The sequence below is a fragment of the Myxocyprinus asiaticus genome, chromosome 19 (genome assembly GCF_019703515.2).
Source record: "Myxocyprinus asiaticus isolate MX2 ecotype Aquarium Trade chromosome 19, UBuf_Myxa_2, whole genome shotgun sequence".
NCBI classification, from domain to species: Eukaryota; Metazoa; Chordata; class Actinopteri; order Cypriniformes; family Catostomidae; genus Myxocyprinus; species Myxocyprinus asiaticus.
Genome location: NC_059362.1, coordinates 34521253 through 34537541, shown reverse-complemented (window position 1 = coordinate 34537541; position 16289 = coordinate 34521253). Strand labels below are relative to the sequence as shown.

The following is a 16289-nucleotide window of genomic DNA, read 5'->3' as shown; positions in this document are numbered from 1 at the left end:
TTCCATGGCTTTCCATGTCATAACCCTTACAAAATGTATTGTGGTAGTACCATGGTACAGTGATGGTATCAGATGCAGTACCATAGTACCTTGATATACTGTGGTAATGATTATCATATTCATTTAATAGGGGTGTGAAAAAATATTGATTTTCCGATGCATTGCGATCTTCATTTGAACAATCTCGATATCGATTATTAAATCCCAAAATTGATTTTTTTTTAGCCTATGCGCAATCCTTTACTACAATGAGAGGAAATCACAGGCTGGTAAATGTTTTCAATCGCCAGTAATTGTGTAGTGTAGTGGTTGAGTATTCAGCAGCGTGATCTTTTTACTAAGTGTTGAGAGTAAAAGTTGTTCCGTGTAATGCGTATCCTAAGACGAGATCCATGCGACCCATTTGTCATTGAATAATGTCTCTTTTAATACCCTTTCTGTTTTATAAAGTCAGTTGTTGATCAAAAACAACAAAAAATAAACATTATAATCATGCATGGCACAGATAAGTAAGCCATTCGAGTCCTGTCTCGTTAAAGGTGCGTTCAGTAATTTGGGGTTAATTTAAAAAGTTTTACACAAATGAATTGTGTTTTTGTGAAGAGAGATCTAAATGGTGTAGACTGTACTCATAATAGATTTCTATAAAAAGTGTTTTTATTATTCATGGTGTGGGTCACCCCTGAAATGTGTTTCGTCATGTTAAAATGACATGGTCCACTGTTTTTTACTAAACGTCGAAGAAGAAAATCTTCACTCTCATTGGCTGATGTATATGTAGATACACTTGGCTATGCAGTGTTGTTTGGTGAAACGAAGAGCAAAAAGAATACAATGGAACACAATTATAATCGTGCTTTAGAAGCAGAGACAACAAGAGATTCAGTAGCTGTACTGCCGAAGAAGTGAAAATAGTCCGAAGCAACAAGTCAGAAAGACCGGCAAAGCCAAAAAACCAGAGTAAACATCGGTACGGCACACACAATGTGGAAAGATTTGATGACGGAGAAAAACATGAGTAGTGATGCCGATGTTGCTTCTCTTTTGTTGGACAGGTAATTGTTTAGACCAGTCTCTAAAATAGTATCAGTGGAATTTACAGAAAACTCATACAAGTTTCCCTCGAACTTTTTATAATTACATGTGCAATCAACGTATGTCAGTAATGGACAGTTTTTAGCAGTGTTTACAAACGCAATCGGAAAGCAACATGTAATTTTATTTTCTACGTTATCACAGCTATAGTAAGTGGGGTCCATCTACCTCCACCTCTATGAAATGGCATACGTCTTCATTTGTTTAGTAGCTTTGCACAGCGACTGTCGTGGATTTTGGGTAAACCATGACATTGGTTTGCTTGGAAACAAAATGAGTTCTTCAAATACAGTATTCAAGGACAAGCTAAATTTGATCATCAAAAACAATTCTAATCTTTCCTTTACCATAACATTCTGTATCGCTAGATAATTGAGGTTTATTTCACGTGAAGCAGTTCTCTAATATAGGTAAGTCTTCAGAAATAACGAGAAACTTAGACAGTCTCCAAATATTATTGATATGAAGGACAATAATAATCTGTCCTTAACTGTAGAAGTCTGTTTGCTTGAATTCTGATGTTTGTTTTTAGGCAAAGCATTTATATTATAGTAGTAATAAATAACTTTAGAAATGACCTCAAACTCCACTTTCCAGATGCAAATGATATTCCAAAGCTGGCGGAGCAGCAGAGATGATCATGCTGATCCACTTCGATAGATGGCAGTACAGCGTCTAACACCACTGTCTAAACACCATTAACAGTGTTAGCTGGGAGATATTTTCTTTCATATGTAGGCAAAAGGGACATTATAATTGAAATATACCCATATAAATCAATATTGAATCGGAATCCAATCAAGAGCCTGTAAATCAGAATCTAATCGAAATGGGAAATCTGTATCAATACCCAGCCCTATAATTTACCATGGGATTTACATTAGTGCCCGACTGATATATCGGTTGGCCAATATTATCGGCCGATATTAGCCTTTCACCGATATATCGGCATCAGTGTATATTTTACAGATATGCGCCGATATGAAAACTTTTCAGAACATATAATGCAGAAAACAATGCTTTAGAATTGGTGTCATTACATAGTTTGTCCAGCAGAGAGCACTCCGACTCCATTGTTTACAGAGCTGAGCTGACGGTGGCTCTGCAGACAGGGCAGAGTTGAGCTGTGTGTCGGTAAGTTAACTAGTTTGTGAAATACATACTGGAAACTTAAACAATGACCCCATCATTTTCCCTTTTCAATATAACTAATATAACGTTAACCCTGTCCCTGACAACCATGTCACTCATGTTTATCACATCTGTTTGCTGTTTGCCAGCTATAGTTTGTCAGTGCAGTCAGTAATGTATCAGACTGAAAGATAAACATCAGAGCATCTTTCTGCAGCTCAGCAGACAACGGTGCAGTGGTGGATTGTGTCTGTTGAGTGTTGATTTCACGCTATGTTATTACCTAGTTGGTGAGACACAATGCTGGAAAGTAAAAAAAACAATGTCTGTCTTTTACTCTCCATGACAACGAGCTTATAGCTAACTAGCTAATCACGTAGCTACATTCATTGTTGTCAGCTGAGTGGAAGCTAATGAGTAAACATGTATTCACCAGACTGTTTTGTTCAGGATTCACAGTTTGGTACCCCCTTCAACTGAACAATTCCAATCATGTCATTTATAAAATATAATATTTAGAAGTCTGGTTTTCCACCGTTGAAAGTTTCCCCTGAACTTGTATATCAGAATACGGTGTAATACCGCTGCTGCTGTTTATCTCTTGTCTCGGCAGTATTAATATAGTCGGCATTTGACTGATACAAAACAGTAATACTGATGTTTATTTAGCTATTTCTTTTTTTATTCTTTATTTTAATGGTCAGCATTAGACTGATACTAAACAGTAATGATGTTTATTTAGCTATTTGTTTTATTTTTATTTATTCTTTATTTTCTCAGTATTCATTTCTAGAATTTGTTGACGATGTATAATAATAATGTCAAATATTCTTTGATAAAAATATTTGTTTAAGAAAGCAGCCTTCTGAGTACCTTTGCATAGTCATATCGGTGCAAAATCGTTGAAAAATCCACATAGAAAAGGTCAGTTTTCATTCCAGCTCAAAATTAAATATATCGGCCACCATATCGGTAATCTGTGAATTTTCCCTCTCTAAAATCAATATCGGTCAGGCTGTAATTTACATAGTACTCCAAAGTACGTCAAAGAATGCCATGTCCTTGTACATGTCCAAAAAACATGGTAATACCATAGTACATCTTTATAAGTAAAAAGGCATGTACATAATTTGCACTGGTCAAAAGATTCCACTTTAACAATTTTTGTAATATTTGTAGGCACAAAACAGTCAAAATTGTAGTAGGCTTTGGAATACCTCATGGTGAGGGAAAACCTGTTAAACACACTGCATGGTTTAATGAATGTATCATGTAGGAAACCCTGTCAAGTCAGTCCCTAATCTTCTATGGACTCAATCAAGGGGGAAAAAAAATAAAAAGCTGATGTAAGCATTTTTTCCAATGGGCTACAGATCTATTTCAGTGAAAAGCTCAGAGAGCCTGCATGAATTCACCCTTTCACAATTGAAAAAAACAATCAGAACAAAACAACATAGCTCTGGGTCACAGGTCTAGACTTGGTTGGCAAAGGAAATGTGAATGAATCATTCATTGTGTGTCTCAAGGTTGTGCATACATTTCTCTGGAGGATGGCCACATTCCATTGGGTTTCACATATAACTGCAGCTTCGTGTTCTCGTCCCAACATACATGTGATTCTCATTATGTTATGGTACACTGTGATGGCCTCAAGGCGTCAATTACAATCAGTCAATGCTAAATGTGGAATCCTCATCACAGTCCTTCCCCAAACCATCAGCGACCGAAGTGTCCTCAAAAATTGTGTTAATGAACTGCACTCAGCAAATGCAACCAGCCAAATGTATTCCTCCCTTCCTTTCTGTTACAAAGTTAGGCCAGGGTTTGAGCCTATACAGGCAACTTTTGAAATATGAATGCTATAGAAATGTGTTAGTGTGTCACAAAGAAGTAAGCCATGCAGTCCCTTGTAAAGCAAAATTTGACCTTAGTGACAATAAACTTCTCTGTGACTTTGGCCTTCGTGCATATGACTGTCACAGCGGCGTACATTGAAATGAATGAGTGAGTGTGTGACCTATACAGTCGTTCTTTAAATAGTCAAGTCCCTCTGCGGGGACAAACACAATGCACAGCCATTTCCCTGTATGACATAATGTCCAGCAGCTCAGCTGAGTTTCCTGACGCTGCCCTTCTGAGACTCCCCACAGGAAAAGGGCACTCACACACTCTTTCGCATAAACATGCACAATGACACCCAACAGCTCCATCTCAGAAACGTCCTTATCTGATCAACAAAGCTCTAATATCACCCTGCCTGCATCACAGTGTAATGCACCTGTCTGTAACTAGGCCCACTGCTATTTTTGGCTCTTACCGGCACTGCTACCTGCACACACACAGGCCTAGCTAAGTTGCTTGAAGGCATGTTGATATTGCATTTCCGTTGAAATCAGAGGACCAGAACGAGTCTAGAAATCTTAAACAAGACAGCAAAATCTAAAATAGTATCTCTGCATGTTCATTTGATGTTCACTGAAACCAGTTAGCAAAATAAACCCATGTTGTTTTTTGCATTGCGTTAATTTCTCAGAAAGTTACACAATATATAAGCGAGTTAAGTCAAACTTTTTTTCAGAGAAGAAAGGCTAGAGATTGTTCATAAATTAGATCATTTGCAGATGCAAGGTGAACTCTGCCCCTGTAAAGTTTGCGTATTTGCCTTAACTATGGCCTGAAAATTAATGTACAGCATGTAAACATGAACAAGGCAATAATGCAGAAGGAAATTCGTCTATTAACGTACTGTTAAACCAAGTAAGAGCAATATTTAAATAATACAAATATATCAGCATTTGGGTCAACTAACGTGATGCTAATTGTTTTGTCTGGTTCTATTAAGTTATTCTAAAATACATAAAAAATGCAATTCACACAAAACCATTACTTGAATACACCTTTTCTATTTTGTATCCGCACAGAGAAATCATCATTATTATTATTATTATTTTTTAATAAGCAGTGAAACAATTTTGTTTTAAAATATTAGTAATATTTGGAAAAACTCTTGTCTACCAAATCAAGTCATTTGGTGTAACCAACATGTAGGTTGCCATTTTCTTGTCATGTGGCCAAAAAATAAAAAATAAATAAAAAATAAATGTTAAAAAAAAAAAAAAAAAAAAAGAGTACCCCTTTAGACCCTCAAGACTCAAATGTTTGAAATGTTTATGAAAAGACACATTTTGTTCAGGTCGTATGGAGAAAACGTCTTAATATTCTTGACTCAAAAATGAGTTTATCATATTTGAAAAAAATATGTTTTTTGAAATTAATGATTACATTGTGTGCACTTAAGTGTAGTATTCAAGATGCAAGGAAAGTATTTTAATACCTTTAAATTGATGGTTAAACCACATGACATTTTTAAAGTCATTAAGTCTTTTTTTATTTTGAAAGATTACATTTTGACAAACTTGATGTACGTTTTAAGAAAACCTTATTGGCCACTACCCATTTAACCATTTTGATTGATGTTAATTTATCAAAATACTATTTTTCATTGTTGGTTCATGTTAGTTCAGACTGCATTAACTATTGTTGTTTATTTAGATATTTAGAGCAACAGGGGCCTAAGATACCACCAACAGCAACATCTAAGTGCTCATGATTAGTTAGTTTAAATGTAGCTCATGTCAAAATGAAAGCACACTTTGCAGGCCACACTGTATCCACCTTGTTTCAGCAGTGAGCAGGAAGACTCATTAAGGTGAGCCTAACATTCCACATTCGTGCACAAACCAGTCCAGCGATGATGTCATCTACACTTCTGTTCCCCCCTCGAAAACAACTAAATCGGTTTTCCTTACAGGAACTTTGTCTTTTAAGCAACTGGCCAATGTGAGGTAATAAAACAACAGTTTACTTGCCTCTAAAATGCCAATTGTGAGATTCACTGTGACAACTGGACGTCAAAATAATACAGGTGCAGTTTACACACAACATGTGGCGTGCAAACCATGAAATAGCTCTTACCCCAGTCGAGGAACTCCAAAATATTCTTCTCTCTTCTCAGAGGGGAATTATTGCACTCATCATAAAGGCAGACAAGAATATCCAACAGGGTCTCCACACTGAAGCACTGGCCGTTGGACTGAGACGGGCCATCTAAAATCAGTTTCTCCAGTTTCTTCAAACGCACCTCTCCAGACATGGTTTCAAATGGTGTCGAAGTCTCACAGTATGGTCAATATGTGCTTCCACAGTAGCAAATGGGCAACTGGGCTTCAGAGGTATCTCCTTTTTTTTTTTTTTTTTTTTTTAAAGACAAACTCAAAGGCTCAAGGCAAGCACAAACGATTGTCAAGCTTCAGCGCATCAATCATGGTCCTCCTCGCACCAGGGCGACCATCATATCACTCCACAACATATCACTCCACAACATAACGAATTTGCAGTCCTTAGGTGCATTAAAGAGAACTTCCAGCCATCGACCCTGCCCTGGCTGGTGGATTTGACGTACTATCTGACCTTATGTATTTCTCTCCCTTCTCCAGATTTCAGCTTCTCTTTTAAGGAACACTTTGTCCACAAAAGAAGTCACCAAAGAAGTTTAAAGCATTCCCCTGAAATATAGTGATATATGTGGTTATCCATTATGCAGTAACAAAAGCGCATCAGCAGCACGGGATCTGCATTGCTACAAAGCTCCATTTGCCCCTCCTCTGGCAGGACTGCGAAAGCCTTAACAAGCTGTTTTTGCCTTTAAATTTCTCCTCCTTTCATATATGAACCGTGCTGTCCTCAACACGGCGACTGATGGTACACGTTGGTTTCGAAAACGAAGTGATATGCACTTGTCAAGAGAAGGTACGTGGCGAGGAGGAGAAAATGCGTGTGCTCGGTCATGTCGGTGAAGGACTCTGCCTTCTTCTGCTGCTCTGCTCCCGGTCGCCGTGTGTCTCTCTCACTACTCGCTGCTGCTGCTGCGGGCAAATCCCGACATCATCATGGCGACCGTCACGGCATCTGCTACGGGGAATGGAGGCATATACTAGAGGCATATGGAAGAGTAGAGTACTTTATTGCCATTGGTTATACAAGTAAAAAATGTTAAGGAATTGCGGGTTCAATACAAGTTCAGATCAAACGACAGCATTTGAGGCATAATAATAATTGATTACCAAAAATATTTATTTTGACTGGTCCCTCGTTTTCTCTAAAAAAAAAAAAAAAAAGCAAAAATCGAGGTTACAGTGAGGCACTTACAATGGAAGTAAATGGGGCCAAGTTTTGGAGGGTTTAAAGGCAGAAATGTGAAGCTTATAATTGAATAAAAGCACTTACATGAAATCTGTTAAAATTCAAGTATTATTTGAGCTGTAAAGTTGTTTAAGTCATCGTTTTTAAAGTCGTTTTAGGGTTTATGGTGGCATGTTGATACATCGTCAAGGTTATAAAGTTGTACAATTAGATAACTTAAAACAGAATTGGTCAGTAGGTGATATTATCACACTAAAATCGTGTTTACACACCTTTTGTTTATGTCTTGTGGCTATACTTTTGAAACGGTGAGCATTTTAACCTTAACAGATTGGCCCCATTCACTTCCATTGTAAGTACCTCACTGCAACCCAGATTCTTTTTATTTTTTAAAGGAAAAGGAGGGACGAATTGAAATAAATATTTGTGGTAATCAAAATTATGCTACAAATGCTGTTGATTGAGCTTAACTTGCACTGAACCCGGAATATTCCTTTAACTCTTGTATGTACGTTTAACTCTCAAGGCATTTACAAAATAGAAATAAATATAGGTACAATGAATAAGCAAAGTATGCAATATTATGAATGGTAACTGCCAGTGGTTATGGATAGATCAATCAATAATTAAGGGGCATGTTCCCTTGAGTATTAATGAGGAAGATAGGATAAGAAGAACACCGGTACATTTATTCAAGCAGTTATCTAATCAGCCAATCGTGTGGCAGCAGTGCAATGCATGAAATCATGCATATACGGGTCAGGAGCTTCAGTTTATGTTCACATCAACCATCAAAATGGAGAAAAAATGTGATCTCAGTGATTTCAACAGTGGCATGATTTTGGTTCGGGCTGGTTTGAGTATTTCAATAACTGCTGATCTCCTGGTATTTTCACACACAACAGTCTCTAGAGTTTACTCAGAATGGTGCCAAAAACAAAAAACATCTAGTTAGTGGCAGTTCTGTGGACAGAAATGGCTTGTTGATGAGAGAGGTCAGCAGAGAATGGCCAGACTGGTTTGAGCTGACAGAAAGGCTATGGTGACTCAGATAACCACTCTGTACAATTGTAGTGAGCAAAATAGCATCTCAAAATGCACAGCATGTTGAACCTTGAGGCGGTTGGGCTACAACAGCAGAAGAGCACATTGGGCACTTAGAAACATTGTGTTTCTAATAAAGTTCTCAGTGAGTGTATATTAAAGGAATATTCTAGGTTCAATACAAATTAAGCTCAATAGACAGCATTTGTGGCATAATGTTGATTACCACAAACATTTATTTTGACTTGTCCCAAATTTTGGGACCTTTAATTCTTTAAAAAAGCAAAAATATGGGACATTTGTTCTTTAAAAAAGCAAAAATATGGGTTACAGTGAAGCACTTACAATGGAAGTGAATGTGGCAAAATGTGGTTTAAAAAGTATAGTCACAAGATGTAAAAACATATGCGTGTTAACATGATTTTAGTGTGATAAAAATCGCTAACAAACCTTTTCTGTGTAGTTATATACAATTTTACAACTTTGTCGCCATGGCAACATAACACCATAAACCTTACAATGACATAAAAACTATGATTTAAACATCTTTACACCTAAAAAACAAACTACAAGTTTTAACATAAGAATTAACGTACTTGCTTTTATAAAACTATAAGCTTCACATTTCTGCCTTTAAAACCTCCAAAAATTGGCCCCATTCACTTCCATTGTATGTGCCTCACTGTAACCTCGATTTTTTTATTTTTTAGATAGGAGGGATGAGTGTAATTTATTTTCTGTGGTAATCAACATTATGCCACAAATGCTGTAGATTGAGCTCAACTTGGATTGAACCCGCAATTCCTTCTGGAAATCTGACGTCTGTGTCTGACATCTTCACAGAAAAAACTTGGGGCAATATATAAAACTGGACCAAGTAGGCCTAACACGTCTCTCTTTACACTTAGCTAACATCATGAAAACTGCAACAATAAAATACAATCTCAATGTTTTTCTCATTTTACCCAATAGGTCTGTCGTTTTCTCATTTTAATCTTAAAATGTATGGATAAGCTTCCTTAAGTAATGTTATTGTCCATTAGTATAAGCTGAGTATACAACCTACATTATTCCCAGTTTTGGCAACAATTTTCATGTCAAGCTAGTTTGTAATTTTTTTAAAACATGAGCACTTTCGCCATCTTGTGTTAATGGTCTACACTGCAATTGCATTGCTTGTATCTCTTGATTTTACCAATATAACGACTAAGCTTCTCGTTGTGGTTAGTCCATTGCTATAGTTTATTAGATTCAGTGTATATTTTACAATATATCAATGGCAACTTACTGTTCTTTTCAACACTCGCCTTACAAATCAGCTGTACTGACTATAGGTTTTGTGGAAAATATATAGGTTAGCTATTATGCTTACCAGCCTACACCCAGTTTCAGGGAAACAATGTTTCACTTGCAAGCTGTTGGGTGTTTAATTTTTTAAACAGTAAACATCAAACAACAATGCCAGTCGTTTCTCGCATACCACAGCTGTTCACGTGCGTTTGACATTTGATGAGAACACGACCTCAGGGTCTATTTCATAAACATTCTTATTTTAATCTGACAACTGCCACACCAGGCCTAACAAGGTGCTAATCATGTCTTTCATGTCAAAACATTTGACGTAGGACCAAACTCTGGCAGGATGTAGAGAATGTTGAGCAGGAAGTAAACATTCAGTTATTAATTTTGTGTGGATCGTGAGAATTCTGCTATACAATAAACATTCCAAAATATGTTTACTTGAAAGTTTTACCATTTCAAAGATGATTTGCATGTTCACGATTACGATCCTAATCACGGACAGAAAGAATTTTAAACGCAGCGATATTTACAGTCGTTACCTTGACGAGGTAGCGAGAGAATTGTTTGTTGTTTTATCAAACCGAGGCGGGATCCGTTTGATTAGGACTGTCTTTCGTATGTAGGAGAGAGGTGTTAATTAGCGCTTGTTTTGTTGATTGGCGTGTACCTCCATCCTTAGATTCAGGGATATACTACCTGTGAGAATTAGAAGGTAATTACATTGGCCAAAGGGCCTCAAAATAATCGACAAGGGAAGGACACAAGACTGACACAAATCACACAAGGATTCGGGACTTTAATTTACTGATGCAGTAATGATACAGATTAGGTGTACTGTACAAAATAGTAGCTGGGAAGTAAAATAGACCCCTAGACAGAAGATTGTTGCCATTGAATTTCACGTGTAGCCTAACTAACATGGCCATTAAGTATAAAGTAAAGTGTGTGTGTGTGTGTGCGCGCGCGCCAACTTTTCATTATAGCAGCAGGCATTTATATTATTTAGATTTTGTTAACTGGTCGTTATGGATTTTATTTATTTATTTATTTCACATTTTGTTGTTCAGAATTATTACAAGATAGTCAAACTATTTTAAACCAGTTTCTAAAAAGAACATTCTGCCTTGTGGTTCACCACACACTCTGTATCCATTATTGTTTTTGTGAATGGGCCAAGCATAAGCAGATGACTAATTAATCATCTCTTGTAGCAAATATGGTAATACTCCTCTGGGCTAAAACAGTGAGCTCTTTTGTCTGGTTCTGCATTTGTATTGCATTAATTTGCCTCCATAACCAGCCAGTCATTTGTCATCTGTTCTTCCTGTGAGCTTCTTTAGTCTGTCTGACATATTAGAGCAAATAGAGGGGCCAATACACATACTCAGACACTGGGACCTCAGTGCCACTAGCCCCTCTTCTAATGTTAGTGTGACCAAACAAGGCATGGCAAATCTGGCAATGGAATCAGATAATCACCAACTTGTGAAGAGCCTCCCAATCCACATCCATACCACAACCCTGGATCTTTTTGCCTAATAATTTTAATCTGTGAATAAAGTAGAAGGACGGTGGTCTTTGAATAAACATCCAATCCCTCAGCCCACCCAGTGATGATGAGTCCACAATAAAGTTGATCAACAGAATGGCTGTTATACAGAGAGTCTGAAAAGTCCAGTCTCTTGCCAGACTAGGAATGTTTTACAATGTCCAGGGGAATGTACACACGATGAACAAGGGTGCTGCATCAACATGCACATGCAAACTGAAAAGAAGGGTGCGTTCTAGGTTCACTATGTCTGGAAGGTCATCAGTAAATCCAGACAAGAACGCCATGTGACAGTGATAAAGAGAGCATTACATACAAGCAGGTAGTCTCTTTATACATTGTAAACTATTGCTCATTTAATAGAGATCTATCTATCATCTATCTAGCTATCCATCCATCTATATATCTGTCTGTCTGTCTGTATAAATCTATCCATCCATCCATCCATCCATATGTAATATGCATGTGTCTATTAGGCACATCCAGTATATTATAGGCTACATATATACATGTTTTGTAGAAACGGCAAATTCTTGATTTTTATGAATGAATTATTTTTATATGATTTAGCTATCTAGTTTAAAGTCAAGCAATCTACGTTAATTTATCATATAATATATGAAATGTTACTTTCATGTATAACTTTCCCTCTAAAGTAATCAACCCCCTTTTGTCAAAGTGCAAACAACTGGGGTCTGGTAGGTGCATATAAGGGCGGGCCGCTGTCAAAGCAGGGACATTTAATCTCGAGAACAGGACAGCTTCGGTGCCTCTCCATCACCTGGAAGATTTACGAAATTATGTCCTCAATCCGTGTCGCTTGCCTTCTTTGCACAGCTTTTTTCGCTATGGCAAGGGGTTTCAGCCATGAAGACATGAAAGACGCCATGCTGAAGAAACTGGGACTGAGCGAGGTTCCGAAAATCCACAAGAGGGACTTAGAGAACTTTGTAATTCCAGCGCGCATTAAGAACAAATATACTTCTATGCTGAAACTGCATCACGCAAGGAAGCGTCGCTCTCTGCCCAGTTTAGCCGGCATCCTGAGGGGAATCCCTGGTAATGCAGGTAAGATTACACTGCAAAATGAAAATGCTTGTTAATTTATATTAATTACATGCTATAATTTAGAAACTCTAACATAGTAAGTGAATAAATTATGTCATGCATATGAGCATTTTAACAGGTTGCTATCTTCAAAAAGACACTTGCTAAGTAAATTCCCAAATAAGTCCTTAAGTTAATTGCTTTTGTATTTTCCAGACATCTCTGGAGAGTTTGTATACTCTGACAGGACACGTCAACGTGTCGTCTTTGAAATGAAATCAAGGATCCCAGAAAACAGCGAAGTGGCCATGGCAGAGCTGAAATTATACAAGAAAGTCCCACATAAACGCTCCGTGCCGGAGAGAAAGGGCCACCGACCCGTCAACAACGCCCGGGTGAGCATCTACTGGGTGGAACCCCTGGAAAACGGGTCGAACCGAACTTCACTAGTGGACTCTAGGTAAGGACGGAGAGTTGGCCACAGACAGTCGTTATTCTTCCATCAATATGGCAATTGCTGTTTGGCGTGCTCATTGCAACATCCATTATCTCTTCAGGTTGATTCCCATTCACGAGACCGGCTGGAAAAGCTTTGATGTCACCCAGGCGGTGCAGTATTGGTCGAAGAGACGCATGGAGATGCCAATGCACCTTGAGGTGTGGATCGAGGGCGAAAGACCCGGCAGTTACGCGGCAGAGATGGCCAAGTGTATCCACTTCACAACTCAAGATCCAAACGACAACACTCTGGGAAAACCCGAGCTAGTTCTTTACACCCTCAACCTCGAAGAGTTTGGGTAAGCGTGGCTTGTTTTTTTTTTTAAGTTAAGCTCAGTCGACAGCATTTGCGGCATGATGTTGATTACCACAAAAATTATTTCGACTTGTCTCTCCTTTTCTTAAAAAAAAAAATAAAAAAAAATAAAATAAAAAAAATTTGGGTTACAGTGAGGCACTTACAATGGAAGTCAATGGGGCCAATACGTAAACGTTCAAATACTCACTGTTTCAAAAGTAGGCTAGTCACAAGATGTAAACAAAATGCGTGTTAACATGATTTTAGTGTGATAAAATCGCTTACTAACCTTTTTTTTACATAAAGTTATATCCACTATTACAACTTCGTGGCCATGATGATTATATTAGTGTATTCTGCAACAAAAATGATTTAAACAACTTCATAGATGAAAGTTTTAACAGAAAACTTTGAATAATAAATTACTGGCTACAGAATAATTAATATAAGTGCTTTTACAAAACCATAAGCTTCACAATTCTGCTTTTAAATCCTCCAAAACTTGGCCCCATTCACTTCCATTGTAAATGCCTCACTGTAAACTCCATTTTTGCTTTTTTTTTAAGAAAAGGAGGGGCGGGGTCCTGGGTAGCTCAGCGAGTACTGACGCTGACCACCACCCCTAGAGTTGCGAGTTTGAATCCAGGGCGTGCTGAATGACTCCAGCCAGGTTTCCTAAGCAACCAAATTGGCCTGGTTGCTAGGGAGGGTAGAGTCACATGGGGTAACCTCCTCATGATCGCTATAATGTGGTTCTTGCTCTTGGTGGGGCGTGTGGTGAGTTGTGCATGGATGCCGCGGAGAATAGCATGGGCCTCCACACACGCTACGTCTCCGCGGTAAGGCGCTCAACATGCCACCTGATAAGATGCGCGGATTGACGGTCTCAGACGTGGAGGCAACTGAGATTCGTCCTTTGCCACCCGGATTGAGGCGAGTCGCTATGCCACCACGAAGACTTAGAGAGCGCATTGGGAATTGGGCTTTCCAAATTGGGGAGAAAAGAAATAAAAAAAGAAAAGAAAAGGAGGGGCGAGTCGAAATTATTGTAATAATATTGACATGATGCCACAAATGCTGTTGATTAAGCATAACTTGTATTGAACCTGGGATATTCCTTTAATGTTTTCAATAGGAAAAAGTTGGCTGTCTAGAGCTTGAAAATAAAAATGGATGTAGCCTATTTATTTTTAAAAAGGACAATGTGTTAATTTTTCTCAATTTTCCATGATGCAGGTCTAGTGGAGACTGTGAATCCAACAAGGACAATGAAATGTGCTGCAGGGGAAAATACTTCATCAATTTCCGAGCCCTCACTTGGACCCAGTACTGGATCATCGAACCATCCGGTTATCAGGCGTTCAGGTGCACTGGCAGCTGCCAGCAGCCCAAGCTTAACTACGGTTACAGAGAGAGGAAATGCGCCGTTGTGGAGAGCGCACCGTTACCTATGATGTATTTAGTGAAAAAGGGAGACTATACTGAGATTGAGGTGGCTGAATTTCCTAATATGATTGTTGAAAAGTGTGGATGCGCAATGGATTATATTTCAGTTGTATGAATATGCCACTTAATCATCGGCCGGTCTTCATGACGCACTGTACTTCAAGACTTATTAGTGGCCGTTTACGTCTTTGCGGTAAAAAAGGTGTCTCGACGCGAGTCAACGGTCAGACTTCCATTTAGCGCGTTTACATAGCAAAACAATTGAATAACAGCGCGGACTGTGTGAACGGCCCCTTAGAGAAGGGGTGTTGGCAATTTAACCCTTATAAGATACCTCAAGCACTTAGTATAAATTTGTAAATATTAAGTTGATTTATTTTTGCATTTGTATATGACGTCACATGAAGTGATCGGATTGAGATGTTATATTTTGAGCAGTAAATAGAATGTTGTAAATTTCACTATGACTGAATATAAATTAAACTATTTTTCATTGAGACGTTTCTCTACTCGTTTTGTGATTTTTCTACTGGTCAACCAAATGGACGTTTGCATATTCCAGTGTTTGTAGTTGGCCATGGTGAGCAGATGTATATACACAAGCCAGTTATGTTTTGTTTACTCTGCACACACTAGTAAAATCTTATTAATTCAAATTTAAAAGGGGAGTTGAGTGCGTAGGTTGGTATTTAAAATAACTTACATAAATAGAGTTAAGGGAGTAATTGGTTCTGATTTATACAGCCCAATGAAAGTGAACCCGCACGGAATTTACCATAGTCACACAGTACTTTTCAAAAGACATTACTTTCATTTTTGTCACAACTTTATTTATCAAAATTCATATGGGATCACTTTAAAAGCAGTTTGAGGAGTTTCTCTTTGCCAATTTAATTTTTATTAAAGATATTTAGATTAATAGCCTATAGCTGTATTCAGTGTTGGGAGGGTTACTTTTGAAATGTATTCCACTACAGATTACAGAATACATGCTGTAAAATGTAATTTGTAATGTATTTCGTTAAATTACTCAAGATCAGTAACGTATTCTAAATACTTTGGATTACTTCTTCAGCACTGGTAGATTTTTTTTCACTTGTTTTGACTATAAAAATTCTGCCAGTACAGTAAGATGTTACACATGTTAAAAATACATTCTCTGAAAAACCAAAATATCTTATGCAGTGTTGTTTCTAAAACAAGATAAATCAAATTGATCTTGTTTTAAGGATTTTTAGCTATTTTTACAGGAAAACAAAAAATTATCAAGAATACGATTTTTGCCCTAATATCAAAGGTCTTACTAGGAAAAAAAAAAAAGAAATTATGATCTAACGTGAATTTTCTTGATAAAAAAATAAAAATATGATCATGCCTGGTAACGTGCATGTAAAATGGCTAGAAATAGCATTTTAGCTTAGCGTAAAACTGACAATTTACACAAGGTTTATTTCTATTTCTTCTGCTACAAACTTACTTCAAACTTACTTCTCTCTCTGCTCATATGAATGTAACACATCATAAGAAAGTGTTTCACCGCTGTTCAAATGCACTTTGGATCGCATCATTTATATGTATAAATATTTTCCATCTGAAAGGACTAAATATGAAATTAAACAAATAACAATAAAATGCAAAGTAATCTCTTCAGTAATCAAAATACTTTTTGAATGTAAC

General features: G+C 37.5%; 2 protein-coding genes across 5 annotated transcripts in view; one reads left to right on the top strand and one right to left on the bottom strand.

Moving 5' to 3' along the window:
• Positions 1–6385, bottom strand: part of LOC127409833 (serine/threonine-protein kinase MRCK alpha-like) — a 125008-nt gene extending 118623 nt beyond the window's left edge. For all 4 annotated transcript variants that reach the window (XM_051644682.1, XM_051644686.1, XM_051644683.1 and 1 more), the window contains exon 1: positions 6202–6385. In XM_051644682.1, coding sequence (XP_051500642.1) covers positions 6202–6379 — 178 coding nt within the window. In that variant the 5' untranslated portion in view covers positions 6380–6385. The remainder of the gene's footprint in view (positions 1–6201) is intronic.
• A 599-nt stretch (positions 6386–6984) lies between these two features.
• On the top strand, positions 6985–15044 carry LOC127409835 (left-right determination factor 2-like). The gene is made up of 5 exons (XM_051644688.1): positions 6985–7237; positions 12161–12391; positions 12587–12830; positions 12928–13167; positions 14403–15044. Exons 1-5 carry the CDS (start codon positions 6985–6987, stop codon positions 14725–14727), a joined length of 1293 nt encoding a protein of 430 aa, XP_051500648.1. The 3' UTR covers positions 14728–15044.
• Positions 15045–16289: the final 1245 nt, after the last annotated feature.